Source organism: Antedon bifida, chromosome 6 (assembly GCF_963402885.1).
Source record: "Antedon bifida chromosome 6, ecAntBifi1.1, whole genome shotgun sequence".
In the NCBI taxonomy this organism is placed as follows: Eukaryota; Metazoa; Echinodermata; class Crinoidea; order Comatulida; family Antedonidae; genus Antedon; species Antedon bifida.
Window position 1 is genome coordinate 11,311,810 of NC_136231.1, and position 21,458 is coordinate 11,333,267.

The window sequence follows — 21,458 nt, forward strand, 5'->3', positions numbered from 1 at the left end:
TAGTGTATCGACTTCTTTTTGAAGACTACAGTCCATTTCAAATTTTCAATGCAGGTCTCCCTCTATTTAACCCACTACCTTCTATTAATACTTCCCCCTACCCCAATTTTAAAAGCATCTTCAATTGTAGACTACCGTATCCACTCTAAGAGCAACAAACGTTACTGTTACCATGAATAGGTATAATAAGTTCAATTTATCCACGGAGGCCCAGATCAACACAGGGTTGCTCTTCCCAGCTTCTCGAACTTCACTAAATTCTTATTGGATGCTACACACACAGATCCTCTCAATTTAAGATGCAGGCGAGCATGTTCATACATGCATACATACTGTACATTAATTAAACAAATATCCAGTCAAATGTGTGTACAACAGGGTTATTGTTTAGAAATTGAGCAACGCATTGCTTTTTCAACCTTTGACATCCATTGACAGTTTTCATTTGAGCACCCACAGAGAAGGTACCTTAAGTTAAAATGTCAGACTATGCGAATGAATCTAAGGAAGAAGAGTGCTAGCAGTGGATCTAATCAACTATTGTAAGTATTAAGCCTAAGAAATAAATATTTAGAATATTTATTCTTTGTGTTGAAGTATACAGTGCCAGTAACTACTGTTTATGTGTACACTAAACTGTTTGCCAGTCCAAACTTCTAGCATTCTCTTTATTTGCCTTCTTTCCTTCTTTGGAAACTTAAGATTATATAATCGTTGGGAAAACTAACATTATCAGCTCTATCACTCATTATTTCTGGTCATTAATGGTGATGATTTTTATATTTTTAATTAATAAACAATTTATTGAATCATGGCAATGATTGTTATTAGATTGAGAGAAAATAATTATAAATAGACCACCATGGTTCCTTAGGCAGGATGCTTTACTCTCATTGCCTTATTCTTCGGATGAGATGTAAAGCCGTTGGTCCTGTGTACTTAACAGTGCACATTAAAGAACGTGGTACACTGTTTGAAAAAAGTAGGGGATTGTCTCCCGGTGTGCTGATCTGGTAGGCGCTGCACTGCTGGCTGTCGAGGGTCCGTGGAGGGCCTAATCCGAATTTCCTCAGTTTCCAGTAAAGCTTGAGGACCAGAATAATACATTATAATAACACAGGTTGTGTTAAAATACTTCTATAAAGGAACATTCTTACATTGGAAAGTGTTAGTTCTGTAATTGTAACTTTTTTTTCCCTGAGGTTTTTGTCTGGCACTTATTCATTCGATAGTGACACTTATTTATTTGTTTCAGATTTTTATGAGCCACATTATTCAGTTGCTTTCTTGGATATTGGAGAAGTTACTGTAGAAAGTCCATCGTTTGTACGTGAATATACATTTCATAATGGCTTCAGTCCTGCTATCGGGATGCAATTCAGGATAATGTAATTCACCACACAGTTGGAGCAGGTAAGCAATACCAAAATACTTCTCTTTTCCTTATATAGTAACTTACATTTTAGATTTTAGACAACAACATCGGGGTGATGCCATTTGTCATTGGGCCATCTTCTCTTAGTCATGAAGCTGTTGATAAGTATGTGTGAGAATGTAGTCATCGTTTATAATTGGTACAAGCCTGTTCTTTGATTGCGATGAGTTACAGGTAGGTTCAGTAAGAATATAAACATTTGTAGCATGTTACAAACCGAATACTGTAATTAAGCAATTATGATGAATTAGATTAGATAATGTATAAATGTAAAAATCATAATGAATGGAACAATGTTAATGACGATGAAATAAAAGTGGGAAACCCAAAAAAGACGCAAAAAAAAGATATAAACATTTTCAATAAATATGAACATTTTTATTATTCATTTTAAAAGATTTTAATTCTGTTTTTCAAATGTTATTATTTTGTCAGTTTGGGGAACTATATTTTGCATTCTGTCAAATAAAATCAATGTATAGATATTATATATGCATACTTGACTTTCATAAGGAAATTTGTCAAAGGACTTTCTTACTCTTCTACCTTCTTTTTCTTAACGTGTACTGATAATGCCATTCCATTGTGTAATCAGACACGTAATTTATAAATTCTGATTAAAATATTACATTTTCCCATTTTCATGTAAATATTTCAGAATCAACCGGAGAATGCAGGTCAAAGTGCAAAACAGTGTGCACCTTGTGGTCCAGACAATGGAAATGCTGGATACGTGAGGGCAAATTTCATGTCTGGTGATAATGGTGCTCCATTTTTTCCATTTCATGGTATACATAATTACCCAGCTATTGCTGGAAGCACAAGATTGCAAGGTATGTAAAAGCATGACATAATCTGGTCCTTACTTGGACAAACCTAATCCTTACTTGGACAAACCAGTTGAGTTCTATTGCAGGAAACGTATACTCATACTGTTTACACATGAAGCTGAATGCTTATTTGGATAACATAAAATTGCCATTGTATCCAAGTTATCACCACTGTAATGTTGAGGTTGTCGCTTAGTACTGTTTTATCATAAAATATGTCTTTAATATCGGAATACATTTTTGGTGAAACTTACCAAATGAATATATTTCAACATACTTATTCATTTACAAATAAAGGTATTTTGCTCTTTCTTATCAATAGATGTCACATTCGCTCATTTTGATACTGCGTGTAAGAAAGATCATTACGCTACTATGACCAATCCATCAAATGATGATGGTATCCACCCAATGTCCGCTGTAGGTACTGTACAAAGAAGGTAACAGTCAGAGACAAGAACAGGGTTTACATACATATACCTAATTTAGGGTAAGTACTAATAGTATTTATCCTATATATCTACGGACCACTTGCATTTATCCAAGTTACGTAAATGTAATCATTGTGTATCCTTACTTGCTAGTTGCATTATTTTCATCAACCTAGTACACTTACCTACAATACTTTTTGTAATGTACCGATTTACAATACAAATAAGTGAGAGAGAGACAAGTTCTGTTATAGTTGAAAGCTAGCACTGAAGTGTTTATTCTTTATTCTACATCTACTATATATAATAACAATATCGGTAATGGGTAATTAATCTGTCAAGGTGGAATGTTTAGTGGTCTCAGCAGAGGGGTCTACTTTAGCCATTAGTGACCATTAAGTAGCCAGGGTTATATAGAAGTGGGTTAACATAATATATATGGTAACAGGTGAAGGAAGTATAAATAATTGGTAGAAAGTAATATTAATCAAGTTCAATACATTACATTCCCTCCCTTCTATTATAAACAATTCTAAGCTATTTATTTATAATTGAATCAAAGCAGCACTGTACTAAGTTATGGTTTAATAACACTTTAAATGTATATGGTATAATGCACTGTATAAAGTAAAATATAAGATCAACATTTTAAATTGTCCAGTAATAATGTCCATAAAAGTTTCTATATTTCAGTTATTAAAAATGTCCATATCTTTCCGGCGGTTTTCTATCGCGAGTAAGGTATACTCTTCGCTGAGCAGTAATAGACTGTGCTTCGACAGTCGATTGTGATGTTTCCACTGTTCAGATTTGGATTAATGAGTTTGAACAGGCCTATAACGCTTCCTGATATGGTCGGCATGACGACGACAAACTCGTCCATCTTCTAGTTTTATCTTGAATGAGATGCGACCGGATTTTAATATTATTGTTCCGGGTAACCATTTCAGATTTTGTCCTCTAAAGTTCTTTATATACACCTACTCTCCTTCTACAAAAGTGCGTTCTTTGCATGACGATCATGGGCTAATTTCTGTTTTTCAAGTTGAGTGATAACACGATCTGCTTGATAAGGGTGTAAAAGATCAAAATGCGTTTTCAATTTTCGGCCATTCAGTAATTCTGCTGGTGTTTTGCCAGTTGTGCTATGAGGTGTATTTCTATATTTAAATAGGAATCTTGAATTGTTTTTTTTTTTAACTTTATTTGGTAATCAAGGTTAAAAAACAATAAAATATAATACATAGAAAATAGAAAAACAATTGCACGGAAAAAACAGGCCTTGATTACAAGGAATGCCAAGAAAAGTTAAAAACTTATTTCCACTTGGGTCCTAAAAAGAAGAAACTGATAACAAGAACATACAAATTACAACATAAGAATCTTGCTACTTTTGTTTCGATATATCCATCTTTCATACGTTTCATTGTTTCTTTAAATGTGCGTACAGCACGTTCCGCAAGACCATTCGATGATGGGTGATATGGGGCTGTTAAAGAATGTCTTATTCCATTTCGCTTTACGAATGTATGAAATTCATCACTGGTGAAACATGTTCCATTGTCGGATACTATTTTATCTGGCAATCCATGCGATGCAAATATAAGCCTGAGCTTATCCACTGTGGTATTTGTCGTTGAGGAATTTACCGGAATTACCTCAAGCCATTTTGAGTATGCATCGTATTAAAAACATTTTTCCAATAAATGGTCCAGCATAGTCGATATGTAATCGTGACCATGGTCTATTTGGCCAATTCCATGGGTGCAATGGTGCTTTAGGTGGTAAAGTTTGATTGGATTGGCATGTATCGCACTGCTTTGATATGTCTTTGTCCATATAAGCCACCATAACGAATCCTGAGCAAAACTTTTCATTCTGACAATTCCAGTATGACCGTCATGTAGTGCTTGTAGCAACTGTTTTCTACCAGGCTGTGGAACAACAATTCTATTTCCCCACAAAATACATCCATCTTGTGTAGAGAGTTCTCTTTGTCAGATCCATCCAATATGGTTGCAAGTTTTCAATTTTTGGATTAGTATTGGGCCAACCCTTTTTAATGTAGTAAAGAACTCGAGAAAGTGTTGGATCTTTAACCGTCCAACCTTTAATATCTGCTGTGGAAACTGGAGATTGGTTCATTGGCTCCATCAATAGAACAGTTTCGGCAGGTTGTGGAATTGATTCTGGTTTTCCTGGCAATGGTAATCTGCTTAAGGCATCCGCATTGGCATGGGACTTTGTCAGTTTGAATTTTAATGTATATTTGTATGTACCTAATTTCAGTGCCCAACGTTGGATTCTAGCTGATGCTTGGCTAGGCACAAGTCTGTCCTCATTAATAAGACCCAGCAATGGCTTATGGTCTGTTACCAATGTGAAATGTCTACCATAAATGTAAGACTGAAATCGCGTTACTCCGAAAACGCATGCCAAACCTTCTTTCTCAATTTGCGAATACTTTTTTTCCGCTTCTGCAAGTGTTCTAGATGCAAATGCGATTGGTCTTTCTGTACCGCCCCAATTCCATATTGAGATGCATCACACGATAATATTATTTCCTTTTTTGGATCATAATGTGCAAGTACTCTGCAGGAAAGTAGCAATTCCTTTGATTTATCAAAAGTAGATTGTTCTAAATTTGTCCAGTTCCAAGCTTTATCCTTACTAAGTAAGGCATATAACAGAGCAATTAAGTGTGTTGGATAAGTTTGGTAAAAACTTCATAATAAGATAATAATCCCAAATAAGCTCTCAGTTCTGTCAAGTTTTGAGACGCTGGAGCATCTTTAATTGCTCTCACTTTGGCGTTTGTGGGATGCAATCCCTCTTTGTCGATCAGGTGTCCCAAATAACCAACAGATTTAACCATAAAAACACACTTACTCTTTTTTAGACGAAGTCCAGCATCTGCCAGTCGCTTTAGGACGGTTTCAAGAGTTTCGAAATGCTCAAAATCTTTCTTTCCTGTCGTAATTAATATATCGTCCAGGTATACTGTAACACCTTTAATTCCTTGTAATAGTCCTTCCATGACAAGCTGGAAAATCGCTGGTGCTGAAGAGACTTCAAACGGCAACCGTGTATATTGTAAAGTCCCTTTTGAGTGTTGATTACAACATATTTTCGAGAATCTTTATCCAAGAGTAATTGTTGGTACGCTTTTGACATATGTCCAATTTAGTAAATTTTTCTTCGGGGCAAAGGATACTGATCAACTTTGGCTGCTTTATTTACAGTAATTTTGTAGTCACCACAGATCCTAATGGTAGATTTATCTGCCTTAAGTACCGGAACTATTGGTGCAGCCCAGTCTGAAAACTATATAGGTTCAATAATGCCTTCAAGTTAGTCATCTACTTTCTGTCGCAAAGCATACGGAACATTTCTGGCTTTGCAAAATTTTGGCATTGTCTCTTTATCAACATACATTTTTGCTTCAGTACCCTTAAGGGTACCTAGTTCATCTTTAAATATTTCTTGGTATTTACCAAGCAGTGAACTTAAATCTAATTGGTTTATTACCTTGATTTGTTGCCAGTCCAACTTTATAAACTGAAGCCAGTCTCGACCAATTAGGGTAGGTCCATCTGTTCGCACAATCGTTAACGGTAATATTGTAGTAGTACTCTGGTATGTAACTTCAGCATTAATTTTACCCAAAACATCCATTATTTGTCCAGTGTACGTACGTAGCTTAACTGACGATGGTTCAAGTTTTCTTTCAGGCCATAATTGCCTAAATTTCGTCTGCGACATTATTGATACCGAGGCTCCTGTGTCAATTTCCATTTCAGTATCCAAACCATCTAACAGTATCTTAACTTTCATAGGTGGAGGACTAGACGTGGTCTTTATTCCAAATAATTCTTCATACATTTCTGTAGCTATGTTGCTTGGTTCATCGCTTGGCTCATCTGCCACAACATTTTTAACTGTTTGGGGCTTCCCCTTCTTTTTGCTAAGACAAACAGATTGAATGTGTCCTACCTTGTTACAATAATGGCAAGTTGTTTGCTTAAAATAACATTTGTCTGGCAAATGGTTATTCTTTCCACAGCGAAAACATGGTTTCGACTTCTTATTTGTATTTGACATAACTAGTTTTTATGGCTTCATAAGATTATGTTAACACAATATATGTGCATAAATTGCAATATTATAGCATAATTATCGAATTTTAAAAAGTGGACATTTTTGCCATTTTTCGAAATAATTCCTTTTTTCCCCCGCATTGAAATTTTCGAAAAATGGCAAAATTTCGACCCTTTTATTTGTTTACATAACTAGTTACTATGGCTCTATAAGATGATGTTAACACAATATATATACATAAATGACAATATAATAGCATAATTATTGGATATTAAAAAGTGAACATTTTGCAAATTTTCGAAAAATTCCTTCGGTCCCCAGCAGTGAAATTTTCGAAAAATGGCCAAATACTTACCTTTTTATTTTTTGACTTAACTAGTTTTTATGTCTCCATAAGATGATGTTAACACAATATATGTGCATAAATTGCAATATTATAGCATACTTATTGAATTTTAAAAAGAAGAAAATTTGGCAATTTTTCTAAAAAATTCCTTTGGTCCCCCGCAGTGAATTTTTCGAAAAATGTCAAAATTTAGACCTTTTTATTTTTTTACACAACTAGTTACTATGGCTTTATAAGATGATGTTACCATAATATATGTGCATAAATGGCAATATTATAGCATAATTCTTGAAGTTTAAAAAGTGGAAATTTTGGACATTTTTTGAACAATTCCGTAAATTTTGACTTCTTTTTGTAAGCAATTTTGTTTACATTTTCAACTGCAGCTGCAGAGGTTGGCTGCGCCAGATCTCTTACATTTCTTGTTGCAGTTTCGATGCTAGTTGCAATTTCAACAGCTTTTTCCAGTGTCAGTGCTTTTTCTGCCAAAAGACCAAATTCCGTGATTACGGACGCCAAAAACTAGACGATCTCGTAACATTGTATTGAGCGAGGCTCCAAAGTTACAGAATTCTGCCATCGATCGAAGCGATGCCATAAATTCAGGCACTGTTTCATTATCACGTCGAAAGCGTGAGTTGAATTTGTATCGCTGTACAATTTCACTAGGCACTGGACTGTGATGCCCATTCATAGCTGTTACCAGCTCATCGAATGTTTTATCCTTGGGTTTTTCTGGTGTAACCAAATTTCGTAAAAGCTTATAAGATGATGGGCCAATAACTGTTAACAGTGTTGCTTGTTTCTTCTCCTCTGTAGTAATTTCTTTTGCCTTGAAATACAAGTTACTTACTTACTTATTTGTTTTCATAGCTATCCCCAATATTGGGGACATTTCGCCGTCATTGACATTATGTTGACATAGCACAACTTTTCTTAATTTTATGAGAGACGTTAATTTTGATGAGAAGGTCATGGAACACTAATTAATTTTAAAAACAACTAAAAACCTGGGAACTGTAACCCTGACGGGTACTCTCCCTCCGGGTCAAAGGGATCCCGAAACTCATCGGTGGGCAGGGGCGCTCATCTCCCTGTTCAGGACTATTCCTGATGATTACCCAACCTATTTACATTTAAAATTAAAATTAAACATCAAGACATAACTTAATCAACTTAATGACTACTGGACATAGTAGTTATTGTCTTCTATAAAAGATGCTGGAAGCACTTCCTTATATAGTCTTCTCGGTCTAGTTGACTAGCGTTTATATTTCTCTGAAGTATACTTGGGCTCGGTCTTCCTATCAATTTACTTTTTTGGTCATAAAATGTAAGAACTTCGCAGGGATCATAGGTTCTGTCTCCGAATACAGTGTGAAATCCAGTTAGATTGCTGTTGTTGGTAGAATATCGTGTTGGTTATTGCGTAGAGCCTCTGGTTATTGACAACGTACCGCCAATCAGTTTCCTGTTGTTCTTCTTCTTCCTCAGACTCTAGTCTAAAGTCTAAACGCTCAACAAACTGTGACCAATCTTCCCTTCCTTCAATAAATTCTTCAATTTTGCCAATAAGGGCCATTCTCGTCGCCACTGTAGTGTAATGTACCGATTTACAATACAAATAAGTGAGAGAGAGACAAGTTCTGTTATAGTTGAAAGCTAGCACTGAAGTGTTTATTCTTTATTCTACATTTACTATATATTATAATAACAATATCGGTAATGGGTAATTAATCTGTCAAGGTGGAATGTTTAGTGGTCTAAGCAGAGGGTCTACTTTAGCCATTAGTGACCATTAAGTAGCCAGGGTTATATAGAAGTGGGTTAACATAATATATATGGTAACAGGTGAAGGAAGTTTAAATAATTGGTAGCAAGTAATATTAATCAAGTTCAATACATTACACTTTTCATTTAATCTTAACAGTAAAGTTAATCTTTCTGATTGCGTGGAGATGGATTGTGATGCATTTAAGAAAGCAATGATCAGAGATGAAGATGGTGGAATTCTAGGAGGATCACGGCCTGGTTATGTTATTCCTGATTCTCCATACGAGTGGGATAGAGATCCGAGACGTGGACTTAAAATTCCTTATGATGAAAAATGTCCACATAAAGGTTGGTTGTCTGCTTTAATGTTGAATTTTAGCTTTTGTAAACTGTGATTCTTCCCTAAATCTTTCCTCCTATTAAAGTTGCACTCTTGAAACAAGACCAGTCCATTCACCGAGACTGGGCACGCAATTTTATTGTGGCATCCCTTTTTTGAGGAGTAGGAAAATCACTGTGTTGTAGCTGTGATCTTTTATATAATCTGCTCTTTTCATTAAGGTATCATTGGTACACATGTCAAGAGCGCATCAGCACATTTATGTCTATCGTTGCAATTGGAGAGACTTATGAGATGTATATGAGAGTTCAACGAATCCTCAAACGTTATGACTTCATTTCCTGAACACAGCTCCAGATCAGAAAATAGTTGTCGGCATCTGGTATGCCAATCCTCAACGCTTAGATGTGTACCATCAAGGTCACTATGTCATGTCAAATAACGGGCAGCTGGATGGAGATATGTTCATATACAATACAATACAATACAATACAAATCTTTCTTTATTCTGGAATAGCTCTTTCAATACACAAGTACTGGTCTCCCAAGAGGTCCAGATTTGGAAAAAAAATACAAGAAAAATAAAAGTAAAAGCTATATTAAAACTATGTACAATAGAAGTTATACAAGATGTTTAAATTCAACTTGACTAAGTGTCTCATAATTTTTACGGATATGTACAGGAAGATTATTCCATAAGGTTGATGCTCTATAATTAAACATTCTCTTTCCATAAATATTGTTCCATGCTGGAACATTTAGAGTTTTTGTTGATTGACTTCTTGTATTTTTTGTGTGAAAAGTGTCCATAAATTTGAATAGATTTGTTAAATAAGATGGTGCTAAACCCTGTAGGCATTTAAATAGCATAATTAATAAATCATTTTCCCATCTGTCATGGACACTCTTCCATTTTAGTGAGGACATCAATTCTGTTATAGGGGTGTACATATCAGCATAAAGAATGATTCTAGCTACTCTATTTTGAAGTACTTGAAGACGATTAACAAGTTCTAAGTTACAATTTGACCAAACATTACTACAGTAATCAAAACAAGGTAATACTATTGCATTAGCAAGTAGTCTTAAAGCAAAATTTGGAATATAATATCTTAATCTACGAATAATACCGATACGTTGTGATACTCTAGAAGCTACTTGTTCAACATGCTGTTTCCATGAAGATATTTAAAATTGTCAACTTTTTCGACATCATTGCCATTAATAGAAAGAGAAATATGGGTTCCAGAAGATCCAAACGTTCAGTTCATGCCAACTCCTGACTCCAGCATTTATGGCGAGAACTATTTTGATCGCGATTGGCAGACTCTTTGGATACTTATACGTGGTAGTGACCCAATTGACATCATCACTACACCGGTTATAATGGTTGACTTTGGTGTGGCTCCTGTTGATGTTTTCTATGAAGAAGATCTTGTTAACAATCTTGCCAGTTTGGTATATATAATAAGTAAATAGCTTTCTTTAACCATATTAAAGTATCACATAATCTATCCAGATTTCTTCTTTTTTCAGTTTCATATGTTTAGAAATGAGTTGAATTTTATTTAATTACCTATTCTTTTAATATCTAAACAATAATTAATATTTTTTCCTTACAGGCAATTCAACCCTTGAACATGATAAGTTAGTTAACCTTCAAGCAGAAATTGTTAATGCAGCACAAACCGGTACTTTGTACGAGAGTCTTGAAGTTGAGGTTATTAGCAATGACCGATCCTTCTCCCCCAACTGAAGACCCAACAAGGGGTGTGAGAGCAACAAATACAACAGGAGGTCCAAGTACAGGCAATGCAACGTAAGTCACAATTTAAGAAGTAATGAGTTGAAGTAGAGTTTTCTGTAGAGTTACTGTAGTATAGAACTGGCTTGTATCGTCTTGTCCAAAGTCTTAAATTGTATTCTCATGTGTGGCGTGCAACAAACATAACCATAATGCCTATATCATTACAAACCAACATAACTAATTGGTTCACAGGTATTCTGAGAAGCAAGCTGAAGAAGAGGCATCTAGTGACCCAAAGCACAATGAGTATACGTTTACGGCTGATGCTATGGAGAACCATCCATTTGAGGTTCAGCCTTGCATCTCTATATTGGATACCAGTGTAGGTTTTAACACAATTCTTTCTAAACTCCAATATACTGTAGGCTATCAAGCTTTGGTAATACACCATAGGTTTGATACAAATATTCTACGAAAAAAAGGAATTATTCAATGATTTTTTGATTTTTTCAGGCTGAAATTGTGCAAAATCTGGGACATTCTTCACATCCATGGAAAATGCCCAGGAGTATCTGATGCAGAGCTCGTCAGCAACAACACTGTAGATATAATCCATGACTGGGCCAACTTCACTGATCTTGCCATTAATCTGTCGGGAAGTGGTTACTTCTTTGAATTCAGCATTGTTTATTCCAACTCATCCACGCTAGAAGGTATCAACTCAACAGAGTTTTCTGTCATTGAGGGTGTTTTCCACATATCAATCGCAGATCAACAGTAAAAGTTTTGGAGAAATTTAATGTTCAGTTTAATCTAATTGAAGATTTTACAACGGATATTGCAGAACATCTGGATTCCAAGGTTGGTGATTTTTTAATTAATTATAAGTCATTTTCAAATTGTCAATGCAGTTCTCTCTCTAATTAACCATCCATCTTCTATTTAATACTGCATTATAATTCAAAAATCACCATCAATTGTAGACTAGTGACGTATCCAATCTAAGAGCAACTTCTTTTTGAAGACTACAGTCCATTTCAAATATTCAATGCAGGTCTCCCTCTATTTAACCCACTACCTTCTATTAATACTTCCCCCTACCCCAATTTTAAAAGCATCTTCAATTGTAGACTATCGTATCCACTCTAAGAGCAACTTATGTTGAAGACTAGCCAAAAGTACCTACAAGTCGACACTCCCATAAAAATCCAATTACAGACTACTTTCAAATTTGATTTCATCGGCTGTATAAATCACCTCAAATTAAAGACAACCTCCAGAACAATTGGATAAATATTGGTCAAACATTGGTCAAACAAGGATAAATAAAATATTCTAGGCTTTTCCTTAGGCTTTTTGTCTGGCACTTACTTGTTTTGGGTTCAGGCAGTCTTTAATTTCAGTATTTTGCAACTTAATAACAAGTTGTGTTAAAATACTTCTATAAGGGAACATATTAAGTGGATTGTTTTTAATAACAGATAATGATCACAAATCACAGGAGATCAGGAAAGTGCTAGATATGCACAAGCATGTGATGCGGTATATGCCCAAAATAAAAAGCAGGCAGCAGAGACTTCGAGGCCACAAGAACAGCCAATAGCCAAGGACATATCAACCTTGAAGAATTATAATGTAATTGCTGTAGTTGCGGGTGAAAACGTTTTAAACACGGCACATCTTTTAAAAAAAAAATAGGCATTGTTGCTGGTACAATGCAAACTTCACTCTCACAAAGCATAAACACCTTAAAAACCAGAATCTCGCCAAAACCTAGATTATCTCAAAATATTTCCTGCCCTTTATATAGTCCGTACAGCTTATTACCCACACAGTACATATCTTTTACTTACCTGTTCTGCCAGTAGGTAATTGAAAAATCAGCAAATTTTGTCAAATTAACAAGTGGCAACACTTGTACAGGTAAGAAGAATAAGAAAACTTAATTTTTTTTAATTAATTATTTTATTGTGTTTTTCTATAGGAGATAACCCAGAAGCCTAGAAGTAGAAATGAATACTTTTACAGGTAAGCTTTAATATAGTTTATAAACAAAGTATGTAAAATAAGAATACTTCTTTTGCTAATAGAAGAGACAATTCCAGAGTGCCATAAAATCAAGACCATATATTTGTTGGTTCTAAACATGGGAAAAAATGTTATGGTAGATCTTAAGTTCTTCAATGCAATCAGTGCAATCAAAGTACTTAATGTACAGATAGATATTAGGAATATATTAAATTGTTAACTTTTCATTTATTATTGATCAGCAGATGAAACTTTTAAAGAAGAAGAAAACATCACAGGTAAGCTTATAAAACATTACTAATAAAAATCTATACCTGCTGAGGTGAGGTGAAATTAAGATTGACTCTTTCTATGAAGTTCTTTTTTAGTGTTAAAATTAATTAATCCATGTCCCATTTTCCATTCCAATCTGTCCCTGTGTCATAAGAAATGTTTAAGAGTTGTGCAACTGTAGATGCCGGAAATGGCACTTATCAGACACAAATTAGATTTTCGTAAACATTACATTCTTAACATTTTATTGTTGTTTATCAGCAGATGATGCTGATAGTTATGGACAACTAGAAATTGCCACAACATCAGGTAAGTCTACTACAATATTAGCAGCAAAACATTTGAAAACACAAATGTACAATGTATCAAGAACGAAAATGTATAAAATATTAATGTTATAAATTGTTTTTGTTTACTACTATAGGAGATGACCTATACAACCATGACGATCTCACAGGTAAGTTTATATTTAAAAAGGTTCGTTCTTCACATGCCAAAGAGCATTCAATTGGTTAAAGAGCAGTGCATATATATGATTAGACTGGGTTCCAGCCCGTAAATAGTAAAGATAAATAATTTGGCACATATGGTATGATAACCTACGTCATTCTTATCGGATGTTTGCGGGCATGCAAATCGATTTCTTCACATATTTCCCCAGTGCGTAAATCTGAGTATTATATTATACGTATAAAACGCCATATGTGCCAAAATTTACGGGCTGGAACCCAGTCTAATATAGAATGGATGTCTGAGGTTGTCATATGTATCTGTAGGCCTATACTTCTGTATTTAAGCATTTTAATTGGAATATTGTTGAACATTAAAGGGAAAGAGATCAATATAGTGTTATTTTTTAACAAGTACAGTACTACAGTAGTTATAAAATATGGGCCGGTTGTTGGTCGCAAATATTCAATTTCTCGATTCCAAGTGGATAGCTGTTATGTGACATCAAAATAGGACAAATTTAGGACAAATACATCTGTAAGAGATGATAGAATAATTGCATTTTTGTTTTTCTCATTTTGCAGGCAAGAAAGAGGTAGCGAAATTGTTGACATCAAATCCTGGATTCTCAATTCAAAATTGGATAATTATAAGGATGAAAGTTAAGAATGAAAAAATGATGCTGATGAGTTTTTGATTTTAAAAGATTTGAAAATAGATATAACATAACGTATGTTAACGTTCTGATTGATATACTTGTTTTTAATAGTGTTACCATATCAATTTGTCAGGCTGTTGCAACTATGGGCGCGTTTATACAACACGCTATTACACGCATATTCAACACGCCTACGAGAAGTGTGTTCTATAACATCGAAGCGATTCCGTGTAATGAGATTTTAATTGCAAAAAAGGCTACTTGGCTGAATCCTAACATTTTGTGGATTCCCGGTTGCTGTTATTATTATAAATAATAGTGTAATTTGATATTTGGGCTACAATAGTCTATAGATTATAGCATGGATTAATTAGTTTAAACTAATTAATACATGGTTATATACTACAAGTTGATCAATTTGGAAATGTTTGCAATATTAAAAGTGTAATTTGATATTTGGGCTACAATAGTCTATAGCATGTATTAATTAGTTTAAACTAATTGATTCCGTAAATCTTCTAATTGTAACCCTGGGTTATTATTTTTTGATTGTTTTTTAGGGTGGGTTACTATTAGAAGTGGGGGGGGGGGAAGGGGATTACTATTGGAGTAGTGGGTTATTATTACTAATCTTAAATTAGGCACCTGAAAATAGTAACCCACCCCAACTTTTCCGGTCAGCAAATCATAGAAAAATAATAAAACAGTACGAATAAATAAATTTGTTTGAACTTTATTTTATAAACTCAAAAACACTCAGTCCTCCCGAGATCAACATGCATTATCTCCTTATTTTCAAAATATTGCTGCATAATAAACGACCAGTCTTAATGTCATTTTTTCAATAGTTTTTGTGACTCTAATAATAACAGTAGTAGTAGTGGGTTATTATTATAGATTGACTTATAAGTTGGGTTACTACTAGAAGGGGGGTTACTATTAGAGTGTGGGTTACTATTAGAATTGACGGTACATGGTATAATACAAGCTGATCAATTTGGAAATGTTCACAATATTAAAGTGTAATTTATTAAGTTATTCAGTGATTAAATATTTCAAAGTATTTCAGCTAGAATGTCAATGTTTCTAATTTATTTTTCTTTACATTATGATCATTTATTTATACATAAAAATCATCACATATAAGACAAGAACAATTGTCCTGTAATTGATCCTGCTGGAGATAGATTTCATACATGTTAAAAACGTCAAATGTTTTTAAAAAAATTACCGGTATGAATATGAAAATATGAAGCACAATTAGTGTAGTATGTTCCTTAATAAAATTCTTTAAATTAATACTGTAACAGACTGAAATTAGGAACTATCCAGTGTATGTTAGATTCAATTAATAGTATTCCTAACACAGTACATTACTGTAGCAGCTTTGAGCGAGTAGCCAGATTTCTAATTCTTACATGATTGTACAGTAGAACAAATCATCAATAAAATAATCCAATACTTTTACTGGATTTGGACATCAGATGAATCTCTGATGAATCTAAAGATGTTAAAAACCACATGGACAATTGTTATTTAAATATTTTCAACGTCATGACAATACAAATTACATATTTAGAATATGACATCAACTAAGAACAATATAGCCATAGAAAATGAGAAAAACTGCAACCAGCTGCCCAAGAACATTTACTCCATCAACACATCAGACACTAGGCCTATATGAAAAGGAAAAAGACATTATTAATGTTAACACAACGAGTACCAGACAACATAACTCTTTTGGGATCATTTCAGCCACCAGTTATTGCGGCCGTCAGTTATGCCAGTACATTTTTTTTTTTTATTTATTTTACATGTGCCAATAAGTATGTGTGATTTTTATAAATAAAGTTGTTTTGTTTCCGTTTTGGTTTTATTCTGCAAATTGTGGTTTTTTGAATGTTGGAAATTAGTTTATTTATTATTAGTTACCATTACCAATATTAATAATTAATATTCATTTTATCGATAACAGGATTATGGTTTCTGTATCAAGTTATAAACTCCAAGTGCATAAGAAATGAAGATGTACAATTAAAAAAATGGGAAATATTGTGTTTATGAGATGAGCCTTTGTTGTTTGGGGTATCATGTATAATAATGATATGCAGAAATAAGAAAAGACGTAAACAAAAGAAATATACGATTAATTATTATAATTAATCATTAAAACTAGATGTTAGATTAGTAAAATTTGTTTTGTATTAAGACACATTGATTAGTATTTATCGGCTGTTTAATAATTAATTAATATTTACTATATTCATAAAAACATTGCGCGGCTGATACTTGACTAGATACTAAACTAGTTTAATGGCCATTTAGTTCTGTGTTTATTTATGGCTATTTGGAGGCCTCCTTTTGTTTGGTGCGCATACAAAAGTGGGCCCGATCATCCGTTTAACACCCATACGCGAATCCTGGGCGAATATCTACTAGGCCTATTCTAGGCCTACCTAGCTAGGCTTAGGCTAGGGCCTAGCCTAGGCCTACCTAGCTAGGCTTAGGCTAGGGCCTAGCCTAAGAAAGATAAGCTAAATAGGCCTAGCTAGGCCCCTAGGCTAGTTATTTAATTTTGGCCCTAATTAATAGCGATATACAGTACTATGCGGCGACTATAATAGGCTAGGCCTAACCTTTTAGCTTAGCTGACTAGGCCTATGCAACTAGTTTTTAAAATTGGTACCAACTCACCTCACGCCCAGCCAGGCGGCAAAGGCCGCATCACTTAGACCTAGGCTAGGCCTTCTAGGCCTAGAATAGAAGACACCGACAACAAATTAAAAGACATGCCTCTAGGACCTAGATTATTTATAAATTTGGTGAAACAGAATTTAACCGTTTAATTATTTTGTTTTATATAAATTGTAGCCTTAAGGATTGACAGAAAATAAACTTAGATAGGGGTCAATCGGTTGATTTTACTTCCCTCTTTTTACTCGGGGTACCCGAGTCTAGGACTTATTAGTGTAAAATGGCCTTAAGGGTAATAATAAACTCCCCTTAGCACAGCGATTGTGGTATGAAAACGTTAAGGGGAAAGACAAAAAGGGTTATATCTGCCATTTTACCTACAAAATGAAAAAAAAGTTTGTATCGTAATTGGAATCATTAACATATATGTTGAAACGCAAAAAAGAATATATTTAGCCGATATTTTGGTTTAAAACGGTTGGAATACCATCTTTCCCACTACACCTGTACAAACCCATTTGCAACGCCGACATACCACCAACGATGAGATATAAATTCTTTTCTAAACACGTAACGAAGAGAACTATAATTCCTTTTTTTCTGACATTCAATTGTTAGTCACTCGCGGCGGTCAACGCGCCACACTGTTGAATTTTGATGTTGTTAATCTTTTACATTATATTATCCTAAATTAACCTGACTCTCTAAATATCTCTCTTTCAAAATAAAAGAAAAGCATTTTATATTTATTTAAAAAAAAAGAAATCCGTAGAGATTCGAACCCCAGCCAGTAGAGCTGAGAGAATTCAATCCAAACGATAGTTACTAGAGCACTACCCGTTATGCCACAATGTACACGAGTAATAAAGGTGACAATAGTATAGTCTTATACGCGCTTCATATTACGTCATTCTAATCGTTACGTCATAAATTTGCATATTCATGACGTAATTTTGAGGAAACGAATCTAGTTTTAACCTTGCTATTAACCAGAGGGCCGGATAGCTCAGTTGGTAGAGCGTCGTGGAACACGATTATCGTGGGTTCAAACCCCATGCCGGTCGGTGGAAAAGAGTTAAAGCTATGCGAGCTTCTGTGTTTGGGGTTCACAGATTTAAACGTCCCCCTTTCCACCACACATTATGAGGCAATAACATCAAAGCATCTGATGTGTGGTACCCCCAAGGCTGTGAGAGAGCCTTACCGTGCTAGAGGCAAGGGAGCACACCATCATTTTTTTTTTGGCTTCCCGCCTCTTTCCGATCTCGTAAATTTTATGTTTGGCGCCCTCAATTTTAAGAACACCTAAGTTATGTCAGAAAATTAGGAACAGATAAATAGAAATGTGTAAAGATGCCGATGCCTAGCCTGGCTAGTGTATTCTCTCTATTTATTTAAATACATATGCATTATTGTAATAAATAATTTCACAATTTCTGTGTGAATTATTAACTTTGAACAAACGAACATTATTCCAAACCATGTACTACATTTTACTGTGTTTGATCATGAATAAATGAAATGAATTAAGTGAATAATTGATCATGAGAAATCAAAACAACTGATACAATGAATTAAATGATGAACAACAGCAGCCATCCAACCAACCCATTGATTGCTACTCCTATACAAATATTGATCAGTTGGTATGCCGTGCGTTATTATGCAAATGAGTTGGTGCAGGTGTAGTGGGGAAGATGGTATTGTTATTCATTGCGGTCAACACGCCACTCCGGGCGGGAACCTAGCAGATCCCCTCATTTAGTTTGAAAGAAATCTCGAAAAGAAATCCATCTGGAAAAGATCTACACACATGTTCTAGCTATTCCAAATCCATTATAAAAATAATACCATTTATAATGCAAATGGCGAATGTAAAAAAAAACACAGACGTTAAGGCGAAATCGCAAAATTATATTTGTTGACAAATGTTATGGACATTTTAATTCACGTTCATTCCCGTGATATAGTATAGTTTAAACTACACACTGTTCTAGCTATTCCAAATCCAGTATAAATTATAATACCATTTATAATGCGATGTAGGCCTAGGCCTATAGGCCTAAATGGCGAATGTTAAAAAAACAGACGTTAAGGCGAAATAGTAAAATTATATTTGTTGACAAATTTTATTGAAATTTTAATTCACGACTGCTTTAATCTCACTCTTCCCTGATATAGTGTAGTCAAAACTACTATCACACATGTTCTAGCTATTCTAAATCCACTAAAAAATAATAATACCATTTATAATTTGCAATGTAAATGGCGAATGTTAAAAAAACAGACGTTAAGGCGAAATAGTAAAAAGAGCTGTCCCCAATTAAACGAGGGGTTCTACTATAATATAAATGTAGGCCTACACTATAATAGCTTATGAGAAGAAAAATTTACTACCCAAATGTTATAATGTAAAAGAAAAATACTAGTATCAAGTTTTAAAAAAAAAAATAACTTAGGCGCACTTTTAGTAAAAAAAATGTTGTAAATGTACAGTAGAACCATAGGCATCATATTTTGAAAAATAAAAAATGTCCAAATCATCTAAAATTCTAGTAAATTACCCAATTTTTATACTAAAGATAAATAAATGCATATAGAATTATTGTACCAAATTTGAACAAAATTGAAGTTGGTTAAGTATTTTTCCACGATGGTTTTTGAATGATATTTTTACAGTTTTATTTTATCCAAATAATACTAAATTTCTATCACTAATAAAAATCTAACTTTTCGATATACTGTATTACAATTTTGGAATTATTAATACTCTTTTATGAGTGGAACACACTTATGCTATTAAATATTAAAATGTAATGTAATTATTAGTCATTAATTAGATATTACTTAACTTTTTTTCCCCGTTATTTGAAACCTACGCGAAATAATAAGAGAGGACGCTGTTTTACTGGTAATAGATATGGCTATTATGTGTTGTATTCTTCCGCTCGAGTATTCTTTAACCCCACAGACTACATCGCCCAGATAAATAGCGAGATCCTAAATATTTTTGTGTTCTTATATACTATAGGAAAGATGATTCCATTTTGCTAAAGGAACCTTTAGAAATACAATAGCTTTATTTATTTGCAGTTTATTCAACAAGAAACGGAAACTAAATATCTAAATAAATAAAGTATAGACATAATGAATTAAATTAATAAGTACTTTTAGTACGAGAAAATGTATTATCAATGGGCAAAATGTGTAGCATTGATGCCATAAAATATAAATTGACGAGTATCGGTAGCCTAAATATGTAGGCTTAGCTCGTGGTTCAGTGTAGCGGAGGAAATTCACTTTAGCTGCGTATCCTTATTACCACAACGCGAGAGAAATTGGCCTAACGGGTAGGCCTAGGACTTGTAGTGTGGGGGGCCTAGAAAGTCAAGCAGAGTGCCTCGGCCAACCTACGTTCCCTAGTAGGTAGAATGTTAATTTAGACCAGGCCATTTTTAAATAGGGCTGTATAGCGGAAATAGTTCTGGTGGTTCTACTTATATTTATTTGTATTAAATGATTTACCAAATCCTATACTTATACTACCTTAACAGAAAAATTAGTAATAAACTAATAATTACTTCTACGGGAAAATATTTTATATCGACGGGGCAAAAAATATCTGCATTCCGAAACAATAAGTTGACGAGTCTCAAAAATTGTGGGCCTAGCCTAGGCCTAGCTGGCCTATCCGTTGTATTGTATTGTATAGCAATACACTTTTTATACTTAGCTAGGCCTAGGCCCCTAGCTAGTAGTTTTTTTATTGGAATGTGGAAGGATGTCTTCGTATCAAATTAGCTTTGGATACAAATTGGTTTTTTTAAGGTAAAGTGGATGCAACAATAGAATAGGCCTAGGCCTAGGCATAATCATAATAATAGGCCTAGGCCTAGTATTAGCTCTAGGAATACAGGTCAACCCGTACCCATGCCAACTCGTACCCACCAACTCGTACCCAAATTTTGGCTTACTCGTACCCAAAATTTTGGCTGACCCGTACCCATCATTGGCTGACCCGTACCCATCATTGGCTGGCCCGTACCCAAGTTTAATGCTATTTAAAGTATATTTATATTACATTTAAACCCAGTTTTATTACATTTTTAGATACCAATCATATGTTCGATATTATAATGGCAAAAACTATTGACCTAAAAAGTATAATAATATGTACAGACTCGTACGAAAAAAGCACAGCTTTCATCGTATTTGCGTACGTCGTATTTGGTCAAGTTAATACTTGAGGGCGCTGTTTTATATGGCTCTGTCAGATGTCAGTGGTCGGCTGTGCTGCATTCTATTTTTTTTTTTCATTTATGAGTTTATTAATCTATTATTCTCTACGAATA

General features: G+C 34.2%; 1 protein-coding gene across 2 annotated transcripts; it reads left to right on the forward strand.

Annotated features, from left to right (window-relative positions):
- Window positions 1-2,135: 2,135 nt before the first annotated feature.
- LOC144845203 (fibrocystin-L-like) lies at window positions 2,136-13,028 on the forward strand. Of its 2 annotated transcripts, XM_078702384.1 has the most exons (5): window positions 2,136-2,268; window positions 9,071-9,261; window positions 10,876-11,072; window positions 11,514-11,861; window positions 12,985-13,028. In XM_078702384.1, exons 2-3 carry the CDS (start codon window positions 9,099-9,101, stop codon window positions 11,007-11,009), a joined length of 297 nt encoding a protein of 98 aa, XP_078558510.1. In that variant the 5' UTR covers window positions 2,136-2,268; window positions 9,071-9,098; the 3' UTR covers window positions 11,010-11,072; window positions 11,514-11,861; window positions 12,985-13,028. The 2 variants fall into 2 exon arrangements, with proteins under 2 accessions (XP_078558510.1, XP_078558509.1); XM_078702383.1 differs by lacking the exons at window positions 2,136-2,268; window positions 9,071-9,261 and adding an exon at window positions 9,621-10,724.
- The last annotated feature ends 8,430 nt before the right edge of the window (window positions 13,029-21,458 follow it).

What these genes read in the sequence shown, in the direction of transcription:
- LOC144845203 (XM_078702383.1), top strand. Translation starts at nt 10,523, where the DNA reads ATGCCAACTCCTGACTCCAGCATTTATGGCGAGAACTATTTTGATCGC. An exon ending in CAGTTTGGTATATATAATAA is followed by an intron (nt 10,725 to 10,875) that starts GTAAATAGCTTT and finishes TTTTCCTTACAG; the next exon opens with GCAATTCAACCCTTGAACAT.